Source organism: the organism of the source record quoted next, unplaced genomic scaffold, assembly GCF_019419815.1.
Source record: "Pyrus x bretschneideri cultivar Hongxiangsu unplaced genomic scaffold, Pyrus_bretschneideri_v1 Contig35, whole genome shotgun sequence".
Classification (NCBI taxonomy): domain Eukaryota; kingdom Viridiplantae; phylum Streptophyta; class Magnoliopsida; order Rosales; family Rosaceae; genus Pyrus; species Pyrus x bretschneideri.
In genome coordinates, this window is record NW_025999668.1 from 3,542,773 (window position 1) to 3,560,707 (window position 17,935).

At 36.6% G+C, this 17,935-nt stretch overlaps 2 protein-coding genes across 3 annotated transcripts; both read left to right on the forward strand.

Annotated features, from left to right (window-relative positions):
- The first annotated feature begins 9,123 nt into the window (after nt 1–9,123).
- LOC103965006 (tRNA (guanine-N(7)-)-methyltransferase) lies at nt 9,124–13,271 on the forward strand. Of its 2 annotated transcripts, XR_669957.3 has the most exons (9): nt 9,124–9,482; nt 9,709–9,771; nt 9,895–9,970; nt 10,875–10,954; nt 11,105–11,154; nt 11,235–11,319; nt 11,462–11,560; nt 12,011–12,158; nt 12,710–12,847. XR_669957.3 is itself a non-coding variant. In XM_009378022.3 (8 exons), exons 1-8 carry the CDS (start codon nt 9,207–9,209, stop codon nt 12,932–12,934), a joined length of 954 nt encoding a protein of 317 aa, XP_009376297.2. In that variant the 5' UTR covers nt 9,124–9,206; the 3' UTR covers nt 12,935–13,271. The 2 variants fall into 2 exon arrangements, 1 of the variants encoding a protein (XP_009376297.2); XM_009378022.3 differs by lacking the exon at nt 12,011–12,158 and having other exon boundaries at nt 12,710–13,271.
- A 197-nt stretch (nt 13,272–13,468) lies between these two features.
- Nucleotides 13,469–15,652, forward strand: LOC103965007 (pentatricopeptide repeat-containing protein At5g16420, mitochondrial). Its single transcript, XM_048591796.1, has one exon. The coding sequence runs from the start codon at nt 13,471–13,473 to the stop codon at nt 15,145–15,147; it is 1,677 nt and encodes a 558-aa protein (XP_048447753.1). The 5' UTR covers nt 13,469–13,470; the 3' UTR covers nt 15,148–15,652.
- Nucleotides 15,653–17,935: the final 2,283 nt, after the last annotated feature.

The window sequence follows — 17,935 nt, forward strand, 5'->3', positions numbered from 1 at the left end:
TAAGAAGGTGAAAAACAGAAACAGGCGCCATAACCGTAGACCTGGCATACGTGTCGTGTTTCTCGTGTTGGTGTCATACCCAAAGCTTAATGGGTCGTGTCGTATAATACCCGTTAAAGTAAACGGGTAATATGACCTAACCCGAAATCAACCTGTTAATATTATCAGGTAATATGACCCGACCTGTTACCCGTTAAGAAAAATATATTTTAAATCAATAAAAATGAAAATGAAAAACATAATTTGACCCAAAAAAATGTAAAACATAATACTAAATTATTATATATATACTAAATTTCAGAGTTGACCCCTTCATGAAAGTTGTAAAACTTTTCATTACGAGTGATTACATTTTTCACACTTCTACAATAATTATTATTAATTTTATTAATTTTGCATTCAAATAAAAAACATTGTTCATGAGATTTGGAGGGTTTTAAAAATCTAAATGACTATGTTACTGTCATCTAAGCGTTGAGGATGCAATTATGAACGTTTATTATGCTTTCACATCTTTTAGACTTATACATTAATGATTATGAATTTTGTTTATTTTGACATTAATGATTATGAATTTTGTTTATTTTGAACTCTCTTAAAAATACTATTCATAAGAGTTTGTATGATTTTAAAAATTCAAACGATCATATACCTATCCTTAAAGCATAGAGGATGCGACTACGAGCGTTTACATATTTTTTTTCATATTTTTCGCACATGTAAATTAATTATTATAATTATTTTAGTGTGTTTGATATTTTTAAATTACTTGATATTTTTATTTTTAATGTGTTTTATGATTTTTAATCTCAATCTTTGCCTATAATATACTATAAAACTACATAAATAAATAAAATTTAAATTTTAAAATTTATATAGAATAATAATTAATAAACAATATATACATATACATATTCATTATATCTATTGTATTTTATAGTAAGTTTTTTTAGTAGTTTAAAAAATTAAAATTATCAAAATAACTTTTTTCTTATCGTGTCAAAATAGGTTACCCGCATGTCACTCTCGTGTAAACCTGTTAAGGACCTGTTATTAACAGGTTATTATCGTGTGGCTCGATTAGTTATTGTGTTGACCCGAAACTCGTTATTTTCGTGTCGTTTACGTGTCGTGTTAACGGGTTATGTAAGAAATTGCCAGGTCTACATAACCCTCCATGGCTCCACACCATCGTCAGCCACGAGGCGCACCACCAACCACTGTCAATTTCGAAGTAAATCCCTAATTTTTCAATTTTAAATTCTTAATTTATAACTTAATATTGTTGTTAATATATATGATTATTGATTAATTGAATTGTGGTTTAATTAGTTAGTCATAGTAGAGTACTCTAGGGTTAAGAGTCTAAAACCCTTTTCATTGCTCATTATACAATTACGTAATGAATCAATACCTAAACTCCTTAAGTCCTCTATCAAATATTATGGGTAATCCGACTTTGAATATACCACGTAGTTATCACTTGAATATTCCAGTTGGTCGAAATCCTACTTCGAATGCTTCGGGTAATTCACAACAAAGTGAGGTCACAACTAGATGAAATATTGGCTAATCTTCATGCAAACCCTAGACTTAGACCTCGAATTATTGATTTTAGCCTAATTATCGCAAAGCAATTCATAGTCACTATCTATAAAAGAATCCTTGTCATCCTAAAATCCATGAAATGCCAGAAGTTATGAGGAATGACAATCGATGTTTTATCACCCATTGATTTGATATTTTTGAGTGGTTGGAGTATAGTATAACAAAAAATGTTGCATTTTGCCTTATTGTTATCTTTTCAAATGTGATTTTGATAAAGCAGGAAATGTTGGAAATAATATCTTCACTAAGAAAGTGTTTACAATTTAGAGGAAAGGCCTCGAAATTATTTGAGACCATAAGGAAGGTGTTGGAAGTCTTCATAGTAAAGCTTCGCAACAAGCTAGCAATTTGATGACACAAGAGCAACACATTGAAATCTTTGTGATCAAGCAAACCAACGAAGCTCGCATTAATTATCATGGATTGAGTAGCGCACTTGATTGCACTTGATGGTTGTTGCAACAAGGTCTTCCTTTTCGTGGCCATGATGAATTACTGAAATCAAGTAATACAGGTAATTATGTGGAGCTTATGCAATTTTTTGCCGATCATGATGAGAAAGTTAGGAAGGTTGTGTTTAGGAATACTTCCAAAAATCTTAAGTATATCTCTTATGGTATTCAAAAAGATTTTGTCCATACTTGTGTCTTTGAAACTATTGATACAATCACTAAAGATATGGAAGGAGCATTTTTCTCTTTTGGTTGATGAGTCACGTGATGTTTTAATTAAAGAGTAAATGGCGGTGGTGTTACATTATGTCAACAAAATAGGGGAAGCAATTGAAAGTTTTGGGGTCTTCAACATGTCTCCTTTACAACCAATTGCAAAATTTGAAGAGGCCATTCAGAGATAGTTTGTTACAACAAATTTGAGTATGTCCAAGCCTAGCATAAAGCTATGGTAGAACTAGTAATTTGAGAGGTGAGCCAAATGATCTTAAAATTAAGAGTTTGAACAATTATCCTCGAGCATTTTATGTTCATTATTTTTCACACTAACTTTAACTAGCTCTTGTAATCGTAGCAAAGTAGGAAGAGGATGTTGCCACTTTCTTCATAACAGCTAGTAGTTTGGTTAATACTATTAGATCATCGTGTAAGTGTCATGATGCATTTCGAGAGAAAAAACAAAACAAATTTTGAAAGCTCTTGATATTGGTGTTCTTGAAACGATGAAAGGGTTAATCAGGTAGTAGTCTCATACGTCCTTGTAATACACGTTAGGACTCATAGTATAATATTATAATTAGTATTGTTGTTATGTTAAACCTGTGGTGGAGTTGCTTCAGTGTATTAAAGGGGATATATAGGAACTAAAATTTTTAGTATTGAATTTATGGTACTCGTATTATGGTACAAAAAATCTGAAAGTTTGTCAGCATTGAATTTAATCAGAGGAAATATATAGGAACTAAAAATTTTTAGTTTTTTTCTTTTTTCCTAGTGTACTTTGAGGAAACGACTTCACAGGGTTGCATCATGACAGTATGATGAGATACAATTACGGTGACATCTCCATTGTAGATAACTTTATGTCATACTTTAGACACTGAGAAGTTACAATTCAGCATTGCCGAACTCAGAATTGAAAGAGGCATACTCTGAAACAGATGTTTGCATTCTTTGTCAAAGTGGATGCAAGTTTCAGGTGCCCTAGGTACCCATATTCTTATTGAGCTAATGAAGGTCAATGATTTTGGTGAGAACCGCCATCATCAATGGCGAAGAGTAGGCAACAAACCGATTGTTTTAGCAGAGATGAGAGAGAGGGTGGCGAGGAGAAAGATGAGCTACGATGGGAGTGGGAGAGGTCAAATAGTTTTTAGGATTTTTAGTTTTTATTTTATTTTTTCAAATTTTAAAAATATTAAATTAAACGGTTAAATAGGTACCCATTTATGACAGCGGGTATACTAATAATCACCCATTTATATTTTATGGGTAAATGGTTATACCCATAATTATTTATTTGTCTAAACAGTTATCTATTATCGTAATAATGAATCTTATATGGATGGGTAACCGCGGTTACCCATCTGTGGGTATTTTACCCATTCCTACTCCACATGATAGCCACATGAGTTTGTTTAACAGAAGTTTGGATTTGGACCTCAATTGGCCTCGTCACAAGAATTTAATTAACAACTTTTTCGCTACTTTGTACTACGGTTTAGTGGTATTCTTCCTCACTTGTAAGTGAGATTAAGGGCTGGTTTGGTATTGCTGTGCTTTGAAAAAAAACTGCTTCCACTGTGCTGTGAGAATAAGCAACTATGAAATATAGTAGCAGAGTGTTTGGTAAACTTTTTTGTAAAAGTGTTTTTGGGAAAAAAAAAAAAGCAGTATTATAGTGTTTGATAAACTTTTATATAAAACATATGTGAAAAAAGCTGGTTATTCAAAGCTAGGTTTTGCAGCTTTGTGTTTTTGGCTTTTTTTACCCAAAACTGTGAAAAAAAGCTGAAGTTGAATGTTTACCAAACATAAAAAAGTTGAGAGCTTTTTTTTATAGCCACTTTTTTTCATAATCACCTTAGTACCAAACTAAGGCTAAGCTCATTCCTCCTCTTTAATGTAGATAATATCGCTTGTTCAAAATAAAAAAAATTAACAATTTTTTCACCACAAGAGTGACATTGAAAGTGACGTGTCACCATAAAACCACAAAAGAATTTTGGCCATAAAAAAAAGTTTTAGCAATTACCATTGACTTTAGTTAGTGAGTAAGTGTTTTTAGTTGGAAAGAAGAATTGTTCAAGGGTCAATTATTTTTTTTCAAAAGTAAAATTGTTTAAAATCAATGAGATCTACCACCTTCCATTAAATTTCGGGGTTTTTTTTTAATCACAAAAATCAATGTGGTCCTTCTGTCAAATTCTATTAAAAAATTTGTTAAGTGCTGATATGACACATAAATGGCCCCTATAAGTCCTTTTTTTTTTCTCTCTCATAAATGGTCCTTGAAATTGACCCACGAGATCAAAATGGTCCCTAAAATTAACCCGCGACATCAAAATGATCATTGAAATTGAAAATTGATTGATGTAGTCCTTCCATCATAATTCTATCAAAAATTCTGTTATGTGCTGATGTGACACATAAATAACTCACACAAATCTAATTAAATTAAAAAAAATTACAAATAGGCTTAATAATTTAATAGTTAATAAAAAAATTGTCAACCTAAAAACCCAATCCTGCAATCACCTCTGATCCCGGTCCACATTTCTATACCTCCTTCGTTCTCTATTCTCTAAAAAAAAAAAATCTCAATACATCCATCTTTACACTCTGAGATACCTTTCACCGAATTGAACTTGGATCGAGATCGCCTTTGGTGACGGCTTGGCCCATAGGCAACGACTTCTGGGACATCACCGTTAACATTTAAGCGATCAACATCCTCACAACCTTAATCTTGGAGAGCTTGTTCGCCGCTTCCCTGGTGGTCTGGTGGTGCAAAGAACGACAAGGTCTACCTTGAGATAATGAGGTTATAAACAAGGTACGTCCATTATTGGTTGAAAACTATTTCCACACCCCCTCTCTTAGGCCTTGGTTAAGTCTTGTGCCTTTGAAAACTTATGGAAGGGATCTCTCTTTAGAGTAGGCCCTACTATAAGAAAAAAACAAAAAAAATTCCAATGTGCAAAATGGTATTTAGACAATTTTTTTAATTAATTATGAAACCCACATCAGCACATAACAAATTTTTTTACAGAATTGTGGCGGAAGGATTATATTGATTTGCGACACCTATTTTCAAGGACTATATTGATTGATTTTTAATTCTAGGGACCATATTGATGGTATGAGTCAATTTCAGGGACCATCTTGATGGTGTGGATCAATTTCAGGGACTATTTGTAATAAAAACCCTTAAATCTTGTGAGGCTCATTTATGTGCCACATTAGCACTTAACGGAATTTTCAACAAAATATGACAGAATGACCACTTTGATTTGCAACACCTATTTTCAGGGACTACGTTGATTGATTTTTAATTTCAAGGACCATCTTGATGGTGAGGGTCAATTTTAGGAACCATTTGTGATATAAACCCTTAAATTTCGCGAAATTCAAAAGCAAATTATGAGTAGCAACTCTTTTGATTTGATGATGGAAAAATCTCTTCGAGATGAATTGAACCATGTGTTACTTTGTGAAGAAACTATGTGGGCCCAGAGAGCTAAAACTAATTGGCTGCAACTTAGGGATAAGAATACTAAATTCTTTCAAATTGTGGCTGATACTAAATTCTTTCAAATTGTGGCTGCTATTCGTAAGAAAAAGAATGAAATTACAAAAGTCAAAGATGAGAATGGTTTTTGGTGGTCTGTTGGTCAGGGCCTTAAATATGTTTTTGTGCATGATTTTAAAAAGCGTTTTTCATGTGACAGTCTTTCCTCGGGTGCTGACCTAAATAATTTAGCAGATATCATTCAACCTTGTGTTTCTAATCATCTTAATGAAAGTTTGTTGTCTCTTGTTACAGATGAGGAAATTTAGGATGCTGTGAGTAGTATTGGAGCTCTTAAAGCCTCGGGTCCTAATGGTTTAAGTGCAGCCTTTTTTCATGGTTGTTGGGACCAAATTAGGGACTCTGTTTCATGTTTGGTCAAAGATTTTTTCCAAAATGGGTCCAGCTTAAGACTCATAAATCATACTAACATCGCTTTAGTTCCTAAAATAGATAATTCGGAAAGTGTTAGTAACTATAGGCCTACTAGTTTGTGTAATGTTAGTTATAAATTTATCACAAAGATCATCAATAAGCGACTAAAACCTCTATTAGATCTTTGCATCTCTCAAAATCAAGGTGTTTTTGCTCTAGGTAGAGCCATTTAGGATAATATTCTCATTGCTCACAAAATGTTTGCTAGTTTCAATAGGATGAAAGGAAGAACTGGAGCTATGGGTGTCAAGCTGGATCTGGAAAAGGCATATGACTACTTACACTGGGATTACATTCGGTATGTTCTTCTTAGATTTGGTTTTGATAATAGTTGGGTTGATTTAGTTATGGAATGTATTACTTCTCCTTCCTTCTCTGTGCTTATAAATGGGCAACCTCATGGTTATTTTTATCCGAAGCGTAGAATTAGACAAGGGGACCCCTTGTCCCCATATAGTTTCATTATTTGTATGGAACCATTAATTAGACACCTCAATACCCTAACAAATAATCCAAAGTCTCATATTGGCATTTTGTCCTCACCTAGAGGATTTAAAATATCAAATCTAGTGTTTACTGACGAAGGTCTATTGTTTGCTAAGGCCACGCTAAGGGGTGCGAGGAATATTCTTCAAATCCTTAATATGTTTTCTAAAGTGGCGGGCCAACAAATAAACTTTCATAAGTCGTCCGTGTATTTTTCCAAGAATACCACTTCTCCAACTAGAATTGATATTGTTAAATCTTTACATATTCAACATAAAACTATTATTGGTAAGTATCTACGAATTCATAATATTGTTTTCTGGAAAGACCAAGTTAATGGTAATGAGTTACTTAAGAGGGTTAAGCAAAAATTAGCTGTTTGGAAAGCAAGCACTCTTTCGAGAGCGAGGAGGCTTACTTTAATTAACTCGAATCTAACGGGTATGCCTAATCATGTTTTGTCTTACTTTAAGTGTCTTGACAAGATTGTCAATAAGCTTAATAAAGAGTGTAGGGATTTTTTTTGGGGTAGGGACAAGAAAATATTTCCAGTGGCTTGAGATTCGGTCTATGCTCCTAAGAAAATGGGAGGTTTGGCATTTAGAAGACTTGATTATTTTAATAATGATTGTCTCGCTAAGTTAGGTTGGAAGGTAGTGACTGAGGAGGATAACTTGTGGGTGAAGTTAGTAAAAAATAAGTATCTTAGAAAGGAAAATTTTCTTGATAATAAAATTAGACAAAATCATTATTTTGCTTGGATAGGTATCTTGAAAAGTTGGGATGTTATTCTTAAGGGTATGAGATGGAGAGTGGGTACTGGTAAGGACATTTTGTTCTGGTCCCACAATTGGGTTTTTCCTTACCTGTTATTCCATCTTTTACCCAATATTGACAACCAAAACATTAATGGGACTTGAAAGTTAATGAATTTATTCATAATTATTGTTGCGATAGGAGAAAACTTTCGCAAGTGGTTAGTAATGAAATTGTGAGGAAAATTTGCAATATTACAATTCCCTTGCAAGATTCCAAAGATGTGCTAGTTTGGGGTCCAAATATAAATGGTAAGTTCTCTGTTAAATCAGCTACTTGGATCCAGAAAGGGACGTTGACTCAATCTACAAAGTATAAGTTAATTAATAAGATGTGGAAACTTAATATTCCTCCTAAAGTTAAGATGTTTGCGTGGTTGTTCATACGTGATAGACTTTAAACTAGAAAAAGATTAAGTCATATTCTAAGATGTGTCCTTTTTGCAATTAGACGAGGACCAAATGCATTTATTTTTTAATTGTGGTGTCACTAAATTGATATGGGACATTTGCTCAATTAAACCATGCAATTTTACTAATGCCAACTTCGACTCAACAGTAGACTGGCTAAATTCTTTAAAGCATGTTGATAAGGAAGTTCCTAGTGATCTAAGCTTGTGTTTGCTCCTTTGTTGGCAAATTTGGAACGACCATAATAATATGGTGTTCATAAATGTTTTGCCCATCCCGACAAGATCTAAGTTATTGGCTATATCTATAGGTGAGCGATATCTTAAAGCCAATGGTAAAGGTTTGAGAAGAAATACTAATGATACTTCCACAATTGTTAAATGGCATCTGCCGTATAAGAGTTTTGTTAAGTTAAATTTTGATGGTTTGGTGGCTGAGGACAAGACGGCAACTGGATTTGTCTTAAGGAATCATAATGGGCAGATTATTGGAGGTGGAGCTTTAAATATGGATGGTGCGGCTATTTCTGAAGTGGAGGCTAGGGCATTTAGAGAGGGCCTTCTTTTTGTTGAGAGGAAGGGCTATACAAAGGTTATCGTTGAAGGTGACTCTAAATTGGTCATTTAGTCAGTGTTGGACCAGGGAGCGATGTTATGGAATCTGGTTCCTATTATTGAAGATATCAAGTGGACGACGACCAATTTTGATTGCATTGACTGAAACCATATTAATAGAGAGACTAACTTTATAGCGGATGCATTCGCCCGCCATGGCTTTCTTATTACGGATTGACATATTTGAGATCATTGTATTCCTTCATTTGCTTTTCCTGCTTTTCAGTTTGATTCTGTAAGGAAGGGTTGTTCTCGAGGTTTTTCCCTTTAATATATTTTCTTGTTTCATAAAAAATATACAGAGGCATTTGCCAATTATTTTTTTTTTTCAAAAGTAGAATTGTTTAAAATCAATCAAATCCACTACCTTCCATTAAATTTCGCAAAATTCTTATTATTTTGCGTGACATATAGAGAGGCGTTTCATGTTTTTTAATCTCTTTATTATGTGGCCGTTGGATTATGATCTCACGGTCTCAACTTATCCTCTCCATTTCAAATTCAATTAATTTCACCGAGAGAGTGGAGACTGGAGAGAAGGGGAGGGGTACCCAAAACCCAAAACCCAAAACCCAAAACACGAAAGCATTAGGATATGCAGAGCAGCAAAATGCTGGGTTCTTGCGTAGGCGGTGGCACACTCAGTGCTGCATTACCCAGAAGAGCTCTGAAACTGCAACGGCTTATTTCTCCAACTTCACCACTATTACCTTCTCACCAATTTCACCCCATCAGCAGAAGATTGAGCGCCTGTGGTTCTGCTGGTGCACAGCAGCAGCAACAGCAACAGCAACATCAACACCAGCAGCAGAGCCCCAACCTAGTGGCCTTGGAATATGCCGACCTTAATCTCAACCCCACAATCTCTGAGGTCCTTTTTTTGTTAATTTACATTCATTCACACAATCTTTCGATATAATTGTCATGTTGGTGTTCTGAAAATATGGAATTTATTGTTTCTTTGATTGATGTAAAGCTGACTGCGTCTGGGGCTCAAATCCTTATCCTCCCTTAGTGTAGCTTAGAATAGTAATATCGCTCGTAAATTTGTAATAGAAAAGAAGCTTACTTTGTGGGGTTGTAATTCTGAATTGCAGGAACTGGGTCTGGGTCATGGCCGAATCAGGCAACATGTCAACCCTCTGAAAACCTCTCTCTCTGTATGTCATTTGGAGGCTCTTCTTTCTTTTTCGCTTTTCGACATACAATAAAATACTTTAGCTATAGAGAATTACAGAGAGAGTTTTAATAATCCTTTTTATTTATTTTGTTTGATTGGGTAGGCGCCTGTGGAAGTACCTGATTGGAATCAAGTCTTCAGGGATCCAACATTGCCACTCATGGTGGATATTGGAAGTGGTACTGGCCGTTGTTTTACAGTTCCCTCTCACATGTCATCTGTGTGTTTATAGTCCAAGTTCTTCTTTATCATGAGCGCTTTAGCTTTGCATATATGTTGTGTTTGTTTAATAGAACCAGTAATTTCCTTTGAATTATAAACCCAGGTGTTTCCCATGTTTGAACTCAACTTCTACATCTTATTAAAACCATTCGGGATTGGGGTACATGATTTTCCATTTCTGTTCAATGTATGAAATCACTACAAATGATTCTTATATATATATGTCGAATGTCGTGATTTCTTCGTTTACCATTTATGAATTACTTGTTGAGCTACATGACTTTATTCACCGAGAAGAAATTATATATAGAAAAAGGGGATTTTGATGGACAATGCTAAATCTACTCCAATCTTTTGCATTAAATATAAGCTATGACTCTATGACATGGTTTCTTATCATTCATCATACTTATTGCACCCATCATGTATATGTCAATGGTAGCACAAAGTATGCGGCAATCCATGTAGCATGCCACATCATGGAATAAGACAATGTAGAAAAACTCATAGGTGGTTCATTACTCATTTTTAGTGTATTTATCATGCTAAAGCGGCAAAGAAAGTGTCTGGTCTTATACCACCGCGATTTTCTTGAATTGTTACTTTGAATACGCTCTTCAAGTGTACAGAAGGACTATTTTGTTCTTTGTATTCTTTAACTTAAGAGAGTTGTATCAAGATCATGATAAAGTGAGAAAGTATAACTACACCTTATGTCAAAATACTATATAATCATTTACAATTGAGAATTCCAAGTATTACTGATTCATGTATTGAGCTCATATACTTAACAAGGGAGACATACCTCCCAATGGAATGAATTTTTTCAATATATCAATCTAAACGTGTAAGCATTTTCAGGTAGCGGCAGATTTCTCTTATGGCTCGCAAAAAGGAATTTAGTTGTGAGAAATTATCTGGGACTGGAAATACGAAAGAAAGTATGGGAAAACTCCTTGGGTTATTTTTTTATACAATTGTTAGTTCTTCTGATTGATTTCATGTATAATTACTTCGTCCTCTTTCCTCCCTTTTACAAGAGAAAAAGATGGTTTGTTTCTCATATACTAATGGTTTCCTCCCTGATGCAGCTGGTCAAGCGTTCTCAATTCTGGGTTCAAGACCTGGCTCTTAGTAACATGTAAGACACTTGATCATTAGTTGGTTCCTATTGTATACTATTGGCGAGAAACTGATATGCTATATTGAACTAAATGGCAGACATTTCATGTTTGCAAATGCCACAACTTCCTATCAACAACTAGTGTCTACATACCCCGGACCATTGATGCTTGTTTCCATCCTGGTGAGTTCACCTCGCTGAAACATTCTAGGTCAAATTTTCTCATTATGTATCCAAGGGAGGGATTCTCTTCATATTATTCTGGTCAGTCATAAGGCTGAAACACAACTATTCTAATGGATTCTTTGCTCATGTTCATATGCAGTGCCCAGATCCTTATTTCAAGAAAAGGCATCATAAGAGACGGGTTGTACAGAAGCCCTTAGTAGATTCCATTGTGAACAGTTTAATGCCGAGCGGCCAGGTTTGAATAACTCGTTTAATTATAAAATAATGAAGTGAATATGACTTTTCTTTTTGGCCTGAAAGCGACTATGATTGATTGTTATAAAGTTGCTAGTTTTTGTTTAGGTTTGCTCAATGTTCAAGTTATAGATTTAATAGTACCAAGAGGTTGAAGTCTTATCTTTCAGTTTCAATAATTTGCCTCAATTGTCCATGGTTCTGGGTACGAGGATAGGGAAAGGTTGAGTTAATGCGGGGAGCAGATGAGCAGCTTTTGCATTTTTCTGTATAGAAAGTATGCGACCGTTCATTATGGTTACTCCACATAAGAATCCTTCAGTTCTTGCTACTCTACATGTACCTTAGGTTGGTTTTGTTTTTCATTAACTAATCAATCACGACCAAATGGGTAACCTTTTCTTTGTATTGATTGATGCATAATCTTAAATAAATCTGTATGGACACAAAGATATGGCTCAGGTTGCAAGGGTTAGGCTGCTATTGAGGGAGGCCTTTAGGATGAAGACCATGCTGTTTAGAACAACAGAGTAGAACAAGCTTGCTGCTTATCAAAGACAGGCTTCTAACAAACTTTGTTTTGTGCATAAGCTGTAAAGGTGTGTATTGAGTCTCACTTGGTTATAATCTGAGTCGATCGAAGTTATTTAATCAATTACCAGGATTTCAATTATTGACCTGTCCCGGTTGTTTTGTGTCAATGGTATGATCTTGATATATGGTATAAAAGTCACTCAATACTGCTTTGTGGGTATGAGAGTAATGCAGCATGATAGGTTTAGCCCCTAACGTGGATAGTGGTGTCAAAATATGTTGCATGGGGGTTGTGCGAGTGTTTATTGACTCTTGAAGGACTTTTATTCTGCACTGCTGAGTAAATTGAGTTTATATAAACAGTTACGAGGAGCACCTCTAATGACTAATAATTTTGGGCGTCGAGTTGAGTGCTCTAGGTCATGAGACAGTTTTCTGAATACAGTTGTATAACCTCTACTTATTCAGAAAGAAGAATCATATTCGCTCTTCAAATTGAGTGCATACCTACTATGTGAACTCTTTCAATGACTTTCGTCTTCAAACAATGGCTTGCTTTTGGTTGAATGAACTATGAACATATGATTGTTTCTTTAACGACATAATCCGCCTGCAGGTGTTTATCCAATCCGACGTACTTGATGTGGCACTTGACATGAGAGATCAGTTTGATTCTCATTCCAATATCCTGACACACATCCACGAAATTGACACCAGTGTGCTGTGTGACAGCGAGGGATGGCTGTTAAACAATCCAATGGGAATTCGGACCGAGAGAGAAATTCATGCAGAGTTTGAAGGTGCAAAGATTTACAGGCGGGTGTACCAGAAGCAAATGTAATTAACTTGAAGGTTCGTGGATGAAGCGCGATGTGGATCAAGTGAAAACATGTATAGAGTGAAGTACCTCCTGTAGAAATTAGGAAGTGGTGATTTATCTTAATGTTGGGATTACCAATTTTTTGTTTAATTAAAATGTAGCGATTAGGTGAAGCACATTTTAATGTCTCAGACAATTTTTTATGCTTAGGTTTTTTATTAGAGAATTTTTTCCTCCAATAAAGCAAAAACAGAAGTTCATTGTCAATTAAAATTCAAGGGTGCTGAAATTGTTGAGAATGAATCTCATATGGGAGAATGAATTTTGCCTAACTTATAAGTAATCGGACTACTCTTCATATTGTGAATTTGTTTTATAAGTAGAAAATGAAAAATTCTAGTACGCTACTGACGGATCACGTGTGTGTTGGGGCCAAACTAACTAAGCACAACCTCGAAATGCCCTCCTATGGGTTGGTAGGAAAATTGACTCAACGGTCATGTAATGTACAAATGTGGAGGGCATTTGCCGAAGGCACTGTCTTCAACTCTTCAACCATGCTGTGGAGGGCATTTGCCGAAGGCACTGTCTTCAACACTTCAACCATGCTGATCCTGCGTTGGAAGATCTCAGCCAAGCCCTCCCCTCTCCTCCACTCAATCACCACCGTCTCCTTCTCCTCCTCCGCCTCCACCTTCACCCCCGCCGCCACCGCCGATTTCCTCCACTCATACACCGTGACCCCTCCAATCCAACCCTGGCCTCGACGCCTCTACCCAAAACGCCTCATCTCCCTCATCGCCCACCAACCCAACCTCGACCTCGCCCTCCAAATCTTCCACCACGCCTCCAAATTCCACCCCGGATTTTCCCACAATTACCACACCTATCACGCCATCCTCAACCGCCTCTCCCGTTCCTGCGCTTTCCACCGCATGATCGACCCCCTCCTCTCCGACCTCAAAAACTCCCAAATCCAATGCTCCGAAGACATTTTCATCACCCTCATTCGCAATTTCGGCGTTTTGGGTCGCCCCAAACTCGCCTTCAAAGCGTTTCTCGACGTGCCGAATTTCGGAGTTCAGCGCTCTGTGAAGGCCCTGAACGTATTGTTGAACGCTCTTGTTAAGAACAGTGAGTACGGTTTGGTTCACTCTGTGTTCAAGAATTGTGGGCAGAGATTTGGGGTTATGCCCAATTTATCCACTTGTAATATTCTGATCAAGGCGCTCTGCAAAAAGAACGATGTCGAGACTGCACTCAAGGTGCTCGACGAAATGCCTGCAATGGGGTTTGTCCCGAATGTGGTGACTTATACCACGATTATTGGCGGGTATGTTTCGCGGGGTGATATGGTTGGGGCAAAGAGAGTTTTTGGGGAGGTTTTGGATAGAGGGTGGTATCCGGATGCGACTACTTATACTGTTTTGATGGATGGGTTTGTTAAGCAAGGGAAGCTGGTTGATGCCGTTAAGGTCATGGATGAGATGGAGGAAAATAAGGTCGGGGCAAATGAGGTTACTTATGGGGTTATGGTTGAAGCTTATTGTAAGGAGAAGAAGTCGGGCGAAGCTGTTAATTTGCTTAATGACATGCTTGCGAAAGGGTATATACCAAGCTCTGCGCTATGCTGTAAGGTGATCGATGTTTTGTGTCGTGAAGGGAAGGTGGAGGATGGTTATGAACTGTGGAAGAAGCTTTTGAAGAAGAATTGCACACCTGATAATGCAGTCTCAAGCACGCTCATACACTGGTTTTGTGAGAAGGGAAAAGTATGGGAAGCTAAGAAGCTGTTTGATCAGCTTGACACGGATTCCATTCCGAGCGTCATGACGTACAACATGCTTATTGCGGGAATGTGTGAAGCGGGGGAGTTGTGTGAGGCGGGGAGGTTGTGGGATGACATGGTGGAGAAGGGGTGTATTCCGAATGCTTTTACTTATAGTATGTTGATCAAAGGATTTTGCAAAATTGGAAAAGCAGAGGAGGGGATTAAAATTTTGGAGGAGATGTTGGATAAGGTCTGTTTGCCTAACAAGTCTACTTATGTTATGTTGATTGAGGGGCTCTGTGACTCGGGAAAGGAAGCGGAAGTCACAAAAGTTGTTTCAATGGCAATGTCAAGCGGAGACGCAAACATTGCTTCCTGGGATCTTTTAGTTACTAAGTTTGTTGGTGATTCGGATACTGGGGGAAGTCTTCTGGACAAGATACTACTGGAGAATGTTACTTAGAGGCTATTCAACGTCTACTCTCTTCGGAAGAGCCCAAATGTTGCAAGAACTGAACTCGGATGCACAAACCATAATCTGCTGCGCAAGCAAGCGTTTCATTTCTGGGGGGAATTGAAGTTATATGGTATCTGATGTGACAGAGTAATCTGAAAGCAACATTGAGATGAGTAACAAGCTCTTCAAGCTCAATACTGCACTTGGCTGGTTGATCTGACTTGGTTCGCCACACTTCGATCCAGTCCAAGCTAGTTCAATCTTGATACGGGTTTCGAATCTGCAACAAATTACATGGAGAATAAAGGGAGCAGTAAAAAATCTTCCTGCAAGCAATTATCCAGAAGAATATTGAGAAATCTAAATTTTGAAGCTTGCGCAGATGCTACATTATGATGAACAAACTTATACAAGGTAAAAGGGGCAGGGATGGTCAGTGTTTACCATTGTCGATGGGGTAGTTATTTTATTTTTATTAGAATGTGAAATTAAAATTGCAATCAATTATTAATTAATGCCTGTTCATATCATACATGACATGAACGGGTTTGATCACAAAAAAGATTATCTTCAAACGAACCGGCCTATCATCTGTATGGGGCTTACGCAGGGGCTGGAACAAAGTCACATTTTTTTTGTTGCAAGGCCCAATCAATAGTTTAGGTCCAATACTCTCATAATTCATTTTATCTTCGGAAAATTCGCTTCAACCATGAGTGTCAAAAAAATAATACATTTTGTACAATTGAAGATAAATATCCCAATACATGTCTTATTTTAATAAAATACATAGGTTGTTTGTTGAATAAACACGTGGCAAAATATTAGAATGAAGTAACGGTCACCTTGTGTATAACATCCCACATTGTCCAAGGGAGTGGATCCTGTAAGCCTTATATATATATATTCCTATCTCTACCTAGCACGAGGCTTTTTGGGAGCTCACTAACTTCGGGTTCCATCGGAACTCTGAAGTTAAGCGAGTAGCGCGCGAGAGCAATCCTAGGGTGGGTGACCCACAGGGAAGTTCTCGTGTGAGTTTCCAGAAACAAAACCGTGAGGGCGTGGTCGGGGCCCAAAGCGCACAATATCGTGCTACGGTGGAATCGAGCTTGGGATGTGATGGGGGCCCGAGCCGGGATGTGACAATTTGGTATCAAAGCCAATCCCTGGGCGGATGTGTGCCGATGAGAACGTTGGGCCCCTAAGGAGGGTGGATTGTAACATCCCACATCACCCAAGGGAGTGGATCCTATAAGCTTTATATGTATATTCTCATCTCTACCTAGCACGAGTTTTTGGGAGCTCATTGGCTTCGGGTTCCATCGGAACTCCGAAGTTAAGCGAGTAGTGCGCGAGAGCAATCCTAGGATGGGTGATCTACTGGGAACTTATCGTGTGAGTTCCCGGAAACAAAATCATGAAGGTGTGGTCGGGATTCAAAGCGGACAATATCGTGCTATGGTGGAGTTGAGCCCGAGATATGGTGGGGTCCTGGACCGAGATGTGACATTGGGTTAGGGAGGGTGAGCATAAACTATAGTAATTAGTTTGATTGCCACTTTGAGCGTGAAGCTGATTCAAACAAGACCAGTGAAGTTACAAGTGTAAAAGATATAAATTTGATATTTAAAAGTTACATCTACATCTTATTTACATTTCATCTACATTTTCAGGAAATATAAATATGAGTTCTATTTAATGGAGAAATATAAATTTGGGACATCGTTTATTTTTCACTCTCTAACTAGCATAGCACACGCAAGTAGCTTTTTACCACAGTGATGGAGAGAAGTGTCGCTCTTGCATTACAACATAGGATCGAATATCAGCTCTCTAATATGTTATTTTATCTAACAAATCTATTGTTTGACAAAAAAAAAAAAGAAAAAAAAAAACTAGCATAGCACACCTCCTAAAATTGTAAAGAAATATGTAAACTTATATTTTATTTATATTTTATGACCAATGCGAATGGTTCTGAATTTTCTGAAACTTTATTTATTGAATAATTTCTCAGCTAATAAAACTATATAAATGGAGATGCTCTTACAACCATTCTGTTTGACGCAAGTGGTGGATCGGGCATTACTCTAATTCATTGCGTTTTAGGTTCAAGCTCTTTTCTATTTTATATAAATTTAATATAAATTACTTATCGTTTTTCCACAAACTTTATTTTTTACAATACATCCTTAAAACTTGGTGGTCCAAATACCATTATTCTAAAAATCAACCAATGCAGTCAGTGCTGTAGTTAGGATTTTCAAATAATATATGGAATCATAATCTCTACTAATTAATGAAACTTTCTTTGTCAAGCAAAAGAGGGTAAAAGACAATTTAGCCTTCTATCACACAAAAAAAATGATGGGCAATAATGTAATTTCACAAGTTCAAATTTTACTGTTTTTTATTGAAGCCTCACTTACAGATGATGTTTAAATACCTCTAATATTAAAAAAAAAAAAAAAAAAGAAGAACCTCCCACTGCCCTCACCCCCAGGTTCTCTCTCTCCCTCTATCCTTCTCATTTTCTAAAAAAATATGTTCATACCCACAAAGTGTGTAGGCAAATGCTAGTATTAACTAAAAAAACTTCATTGAGCCATTTTATTGAGCACCTAGTATGCACTTGTCAAAACTTGTCAACATGTGCCCAAAGTTTAAGCCAACATATGTCGACAACTATTATTATTTGTAGAGACTTGTCGAGGGTGGATGCAGATACAGTGGAGTAATATTGAATAATGCCAAAGCTTTTTTAACTAAAGTATTTCATCGAGCACATGGT